Source organism: Chanos chanos, chromosome 8 (assembly GCF_902362185.1).
Source record: "Chanos chanos chromosome 8, fChaCha1.1, whole genome shotgun sequence".
In the NCBI taxonomy this organism is placed as follows: Eukaryota; Metazoa; Chordata; class Actinopteri; order Gonorynchiformes; family Chanidae; genus Chanos; species Chanos chanos.
This window is the reverse complement of record NC_044502.1, coordinates 22,607,336-22,614,647: the sequence shown is the minus strand read 5'-3', so window position 1 is coordinate 22,614,647 and position 7,312 is coordinate 22,607,336. Positions and strand designations below refer to the sequence as shown.

General features: G+C 41.4%; 1 protein-coding gene across 1 annotated transcript; it reads right to left on the bottom strand.

The window, feature by feature from the left end:
- Positions 1–3,129: 3,129 nt before the first annotated feature.
- On the bottom strand, positions 3,130–6,541 carry mylpfa (myosin light chain, phosphorylatable, fast skeletal muscle a). Its single transcript, XM_030781046.1, has 6 exons — positions 6,461–6,541; positions 4,175–4,250; positions 3,973–4,077; positions 3,698–3,776; positions 3,441–3,489; positions 3,130–3,300 (listed from the first exon to the last, which is right to left on the bottom strand). The coding sequence occupies exons 1-6, from the start codon at positions 6,494–6,496 to the stop codon at positions 3,199–3,201; spliced, it is 447 nt and encodes a 148-aa protein (XP_030636906.1). The 5' UTR covers positions 6,497–6,541; the 3' UTR covers positions 3,130–3,198.
- Positions 6,542–7,312: the final 771 nt, after the last annotated feature.

Below are 7,312 nucleotides of genomic sequence, written 5' to 3'. Positions count from 1 at the left end.
GTTTTTATTTTATTTTTGAAAATGCTAAGAGTTCTTTTTTGCACACCCTCAGTCCTAGAGAACAATGCCAAGGAAGTACATTTCAGATGTTTTATACTCTTATTTCAGACATTTATCTCATAATTTCTTACTGTTTTAACGTTGATTTTCACAGAACTACAAATTTATTTATTTCAGTTGTCACAGTATTACTAACCAGGAACCGAAAGGGGGTTTTTCTTCCTTGTACCAGGTCCCTAACCTGAAGAGTATTCCAGGTTAAGTGGTCACTTTTTTGTGTTTTATAAGCCAGTTACAGAAGTGTGGTCCAAACCTGAACTGTGATGTTTAACAAAGGCATATGTTTGTGCTGAAGGAGGGACAGTGTTTTTGTGAATGGGCATGGTCAGCCTGCTGTATCCACAGTGATGGTAATGATGAAATAAAGCAGTGATTGGAACTATTGTCACCCAAATCCACTCATCCTCAGTGTTGTCATGTCAACTGTCATTAAAAGCACTGTGTTGTTTGGATTCTTGTGTTTATTTTCTCTGGGTGAGTTAGCCATAGAAACAGCAATCTAATGCTAAACTCTGGCAAAGAAGGAGACCCTGGTCCTGGAAGTGCAGGCAGAAGGAATAAACAGGTTCCATTTATGGACTTGTAGTATGGCAGTTGTCCTCATCCATGGAGTGTTCCTTGGCAAATCTCAGCTGTATTTCATACCCTTTCTTGGCCATTAGGTGGCACCTCTCTATCAGATGACCAATAAACTGAACCATGGTGTGTAAGAGGGTCCCATTTTTGTGGGTTTAGTTATTGCCCACATTGGTCTATGCAAAGATCTGCATCCTCTCCACATTATGTGTCCTGCGGAGTTTGTGTAGATTCCGTTTCCATTTCCTGTCCTCTGTTGTACCTATGTTGTCTGGGTAGATTTTGATAGCATTAACTGAAGCTGTTGCTATGGGAACATTTGTCCAAAGCAGCAAGCCTGACTCCAGCGTCCTTGTGAGGTGATCTACAGTCGGTCTCCTCTATCGCAGTGTTAACATACATACATATTGTCTCTTGGAAGTAAAGCTGATCCCAGATCAGCTCTTTAGCCTCTAAGACATGTTAACCTAGTAGTCTCACTAACTCCAGTATGTGAGAGGATACTTCACATGACAGGCACCAAGGGTGGTAGCATACCCTGATAACCCAGTAAGCATTGACGCGGACCAACACACAGCAGTTTCAGGCCAATCTGTTTGTATCATGCAGTTCTGCCCTGATCCCCTGTCTGTGTAACTCTGTGTGTGTGTGTGTGTGCCTGTTTTTCTAAAGCAGGTTTATCGGAATGCCTTTTTGTTTTACTGTTTTTTTTTCATAGTCATTTGTTCCACCCATTGTCTCCTGTTTGTTTTGTTTTGTTTTTTAAGTTTTCATGAACTTGTATTGTCAAAAAACAAGAAAAATCATATGTGATGAAAATCATTCCTTAAAAGGAGATAATCTAGAGTTTGTCTATTTAATTAATCAGGTAATGATGATGACAGTGATGAAGAATAAACATCAACATGGTGAAACACTCTCTGACACTGTGTTTTTTAACAGGATGTCTGCTGTGTTTCAAATGGAGTCAGGAATAAAAACAAAAAAACAGCACTGTTTATGGTCCCACCACACCTCTCTACTGGCATGCTGTGTGTGTGTGTGTGTGTGTGTGTGTATGTGTATGTAGTAGTAGTAGTGATTTGATTGGAATGCTGGCTCTGTGAGCTCACCATGTATTTTGTGTTGGAGATCCTGTTTGAAGTCTCTAGGGCGTACAACACTAACTGGAGTTGAACACAAACACTTCCATTCCTCAATTTTAATAATTCGTGTCTCCAGCAGCTTTTAATCGTGATTGGGCGGAAGGGTATCTGTCCTGTCTCCCATCTGCAGCCCCTCCCTTCACCCTTCTCCGCTGTCCCCCCATCAGGGTATCAATGGCTGAGTAGTTTTATCTCATATGGAGGACTTAGTATTGAGACAAGAGCAGACAGTGGAGTTGTTATCAGATTATCTGTGGCATTCCAGACATGTCTAGATTAGATAAAGAACACAGAGCACAGGGTGGGGCCTAGTTCTACAGCTGGTGTGTGACAGAATTTATACAGGGAGATGCGTTACCAGCTTTGTACAGACTCTTGCCCTGTGTCCATCTATGAGTATGGACTAACAAACAGCTTAAAGGACTGCCCCTCTGGCCTTGTAAGTGACCCAGTAAACATTTGGATCATTCTGTATGGAGTGAGACACAAGATCTCCCACCCTGTACAGCACCACAGATAGACATGCAGAAGTACGAAAGTTAGATGTTTTATTCACAGTTTATCTGTTTTATTTCGTACAGAATAGTTTTTAACAGAGCAAAACATAAAAAGCAAATGGATTTTTAAAGGCACAGGAAGGAAAAGGAGGTAATAAAGGGATTTTTTTTTTCGGTCCCTGCTCTCCTCCTCAATTTTTGACTGTCTCTCTCTCTCACTCCCTTTTCTAGCCAAAAAGCAAGCCATCACTTTGAGGAGGCCAAGGAGTCTATGTCCTACACTTCTTCTCATTTTGAAGCTTGTATCACACAGCAGAAGGAGAAGAAAACAGCTGTGGTTTTCTATTGTAGGAAGACAGCTCCATTCTCTGTTTCCCTGTGTGAACAGGCAGGATCATGACACTCTCCCAGTTCTTAAAAGCTTGGCTGTTTCCGCCAAAGCTGGAAAGAAGCGTGAGCCAGTATCAGAGTAAATGGAAACACTGGGGTGCACAGCTGTTAACCATAGCAGACAGAGCAGTGGATGGAAGACATGCAAACACAAACTAATAGTGGCTTACATGTTAATGATGGAGAAATAGGAAGAAAAGAGAAGGGGAGAGAGAGAAAGAGAAGGATGGAGATGATGTTGAAAATCTTTTTATTGAGAATAATCCCTTTTCCCCACTGACAAACACTTAGAGACGTTCAGAAGCTTTTTCCACTCTCCTATTTTAGATTTTCCATGAGTCTTTCCCTTTGGGTGAATTCATGAATACTTGAGAGAGAGAGAGAAAAAGTCCCCTGAGGGAAAACAAAAGAGAAGGAAGGAGAGAATCAAGAAGAAAAGAGAAAACTGGAAGAAGCAGAACAGACACAGAGTGCAGAGCAGCAAGGGGTGCTGTTTTGTCTATTCCTCATGCTCTTTATTCTGTGGCTTTTCACTCCTCCTTCTCCTCTCCGTGTGTGATGACGTAGCAGATGTTCTTGTAGTCGACATTACCAGCTACATCTGGGGGGAAGGCGGCCCACAGGTTCTTCATCTGAAACAGGAAGATAATGAGATGGAGAGTAAGAGATGGAGTAAAGGAGAAGAGGAGGGAAGGGGAACAAATTACGATTATGCCACACAGAATGTGCTCCTGTCCAGTCTAATCAAGACATCTGTGTTATCTGAACATACCTCCTCTGCAGAGAACCTGTCGCACTGAGTAGTCAGAAGCTCCTCAAGGCTGTGGAGAGGGAGAGACGGGTTAGATAGGGTGGAGAGAGAGAAAGAGAGACAGGGGTTAGAAAGGGTGGAGAGTGGAGAGAGAGGGAGACGGGTTAGACAGGTTGAAGAGAGAGGGACAGAGGTTAGACAGGGTGGAGAGCGTGACAGAGTCTCCAAGTGACAGTTTGATGAACAATAAAAAAAGAGGAGAGAGAGATCGCACTCACAATTGCTTCTTGATGGTGCCTGTGCCCTCAGGGTCCAGGACTTTAAACGCCGCGACAATGACGTCCTCGGGGTCAGCACCTGAGACAGACCCAAAAACCCAGATACAGACCTCACAATACACTCCATCAGACACATACCCACAAAACTTTAGGTTCAGTGGAGCTCCAGGGTGGTCTTTTCATTTCAGACTATGACTATAGTGGTATCTGATACCAGCCCGACTGCATCATAAAATTTGACATGTCACATCTTAGGAGGAAACAGGGACACATACCCTTCAGCTTCTCGCCAAACATGGTTAAGAAGACAGTGAAATTGATTGGGCCTGGGGCCTCCTTGATCATGGCTTCCAGCTCTTCATTCTTCACATTCAACTGACCTACACAGTTTGACAGGGACAGTCGACAGTTGGTAACGTTAGCGAATTGGCTCAAGCAGTTTCTGTCATCTCAAATTCAGCAGGAGGGCTGACTTACCCATTGAGGCTAACACATCTCTCAGGTCATCCTTACTGATGATACCATCTCTGTTCTGGTCGATGATTGTGAAAGCCTGTGAGAGAGAGAATGCAGTTATCAGCTCTATGAAAGTGTAATTCACTGCTGGGTGAGCTGATGATTGTATGAGTTGATTCACTGTTCATTCACTCCTTGGGATGTCAAGTGGATCCATCTCAGACTGTGTTTTGTATTTGTGTGTTTATAAAGTGTACTTTTGAGCACTACTGAATATTTTGTGAATCTCAGATCAGTTGTCTTTGTGTGCTCATGCTAGCGTGCAAAGACCCAGAATCTGTCTGTCTGTCGTTCTCCCTATTTTCAGAATGAAAGTTCTCTTTCAGTGTCCTGAAACCTGAGATGACCCCCTCTTGCTTTTAAGCAGTTTCCCAGCTGTGCCCTTGTCATCTCTAAAGGAATGGCATCTGCACACACATATCCGCCTGGTCCTGTCTTGCCATCTGTGCAATGTATTAAATCAATCCTAACCATAATGCCAGACGCTATCTGAGTGACCCTAACCCCACTCGCACCCGCAACTCTCCAATCCCAGAATGGGTACATACACCATCGTAAGCACATTTAATTCCTCCCTTCAAATTCCATTCACCTCATCTCACCTCATCTAGAATAAACACTTACTAACATGCATACATTCTATGTGTGGCTCTCCTCCTGCACTACTGAGGTTTAAGGTATAGATCAGAGTAGTATACATAAGGTGGTAAAATAATTATGTACAGGACAGTGGAGCACTCAGACTTTCCAAATATGTTACTGCTAATGCAGATATTAACCATGTTCTCTTACACAATTAAATACACAGAACTGCTGCTTCACTTTCTCACACTGTCTAAACTGGCTTCTCCCACAGCCCCTGTGCCTCTGTTCACCTGTCACACTTCTTTTCCCCTTTCACATTCTGTCCACACCCATTCTCTCTATTTCCATCTTTCTCTCTGGCATGCTGTCCATCCTTTCTCCCCGTCTGTGACCCATTCTCTGTCCATCCTTTCTCCCTGTCTGTTATTCAATCCCTGTCCGTCTGTCAGGCTTACTCAGCCTCTCAGGCATGCACTGCGTCTCCTCAGCTGCTCCTCCGGATTAGACAGGGAGAAACAAGAGGAGGCAATGACAGACAGGAGGTGAAGGTTAAGGGACACATAGACTGTTTGGGAAGGTGTGAGAAATGGAATAACTTTCTGCTAATGACATTGTTCTGGTCATTAACTGGAAGGATTAAGCTGTGTGTGTTGATTCAGCAAATGGCTCAAATAGAGTTTGGTCTTGAAAGAGAACACTAGCATGCATCAGAGTGCTTGTTAAGTCATGGGCTAACCAGGTAATCAACTTTCAATTTTAATGGTAAATTACAGTAATATCTGAACCAATGTCAAAATCTCAGAGTATCTGACACATTTAAGGACAATAAATAACTGGAAATTAATTTCAAGATGCAACTGACTTAGTTACTATGCGAATACATCCTTAAAAAGCTCTGAGATGTACTTTAGTTAAAGTAAGACTTTTTCCTGAAGAGCATTACGTTAGCCAAACACCTCTCTGTTTACATGTCTTTGTTGGACTGACTATAAAGTTATGTCGTACATGAGTTATTCAGTCTATTTGAACGTATCATTTTAAAGAAGCAAATGATCTTTCATTCCGTCAGTTCATTAAATTCTCTCTAAAACATCTGGTTTATGAACAAAGGTATCTGATTCACTGATTCAAACACTCACTGAACCAGTGTAGTTCAGACAAGCACATAGCCTCAACAAGAAGAGTTTTTTTCCCCCTAGAGTCATTACAAAATGTAATATAACAATGTTAAAGAAAGTCAGCAGAAGAGGGCTGTGAATAATTTCATAAAGAAAATTCAACCAAGGATTTCAGTGCTTTTGGACATGTCAGCTGCTCTTATCAATGATTTGGGCTGAAAAGTCAGTTCTTTTCATAAAAGCACATTATGACATAACACATAACAGTAATTATTATTAACCATTTAACATCACTCAAGCAGTTTTCTGTCTATAGCCTGCAAGAGCCAGAATGCTTATGATAAAATATTATCAAAAACGTCAGCAGTATGATTTGGTTGCATGTTTTTTGGGGACAAAGTGGAGGTTGTCACTGAAGAAGCTGATGAACGAATCTCAATGAACAGGTCTTTTAGATGAATAGATTCAAAAGATTCAAATCCCTAAAGAAAACCTTGCCCAGATTTGTGTTTAAGCATGGTTGGGTGTGGGTATAGTGTCATACCTCTTTGTACTCCTGAATCTGGCTCTGCTCAAACATGGAGAAGACATTGGAGGAGCCCTCACCTCCTGCTGCCCTCCTCTTGGCCTTCTTGGGTGCCTGGGGTACACAGATAACATTTAATAAATGTTTCAAATTTTTGTTTTTAATTTTAACCCACTTAATAGTACCCACCCCTGCCCCACACTCACACCACATATGAAATGTACACATAGGCTTTCACACTACATCATTAACTCAGCCCTTGCTTTCAAATGGCAAGGACATGTAAAAATTATTCATCTGGTTACTGACCACTTGAACTGATGTTTGACAAGGATTGGACTAAGATATTAACATGATAAAATATAAGACATGTACAGCACCACTTACATATAGAATATTTTACTCAAATTTTGCTACATTCTGTCAGGTTGCTTTATCAGCCAATACAAATAAGCTTGCAATGCTGTTTTAAAATGTTGGGCAATATTTAAAGAAACGGTTAATTCCAAAAATATTTTCCAAAAAACTATAATGCTGCTATAAAACTGCTATAATGAGGATAGGAATAAAAATTGCTATGATCACATCAACTATTCTTATCAAAGAAAAAGGACACTGTCACACAGTAAGGGAATTCTATGTCCAGGGTTGAAAAAACAATCTAACTGTCAGATGTGCCCTTTAGAAAAAAAAAAAAGATGAGATTATCAAAAATAAACTTGAATCCGATCTTTTTTGCCCTTTACACAGTGTCAGACCTCAGAAATCAATCCCACTGTAATCTTACTCCCTTCAGGAAGCCAGCGTTCTCTCACTGACGTACCTGAGCAGACATTGCAGGTAAGACTCAGGTAAGGCTAACGGCTACTC

Bases quoted from the DNA above. Each gene is read 5' to 3' on its own strand.
- mylpfa (XM_030781046.1), bottom strand. From the start codon at position 6,496: ATGTTTGAGCAGAGCCAGATTCAGGAGTACAAAGAG. The intron at 4,251-6,460 runs GTATGACACTAT...TCTCTCTCACAG, and splicing joins AGATTCAGGAGTACAAAGAG to GCTTTCACAATCATCGACCA. The intron at 3,301-3,440 runs GTATGTTCAGAT...TTCCTGTTTCAG, and splicing joins ACAGGTTCTCTGCAGAGGAG to ATGAAGAACCTGTGGGCCGC.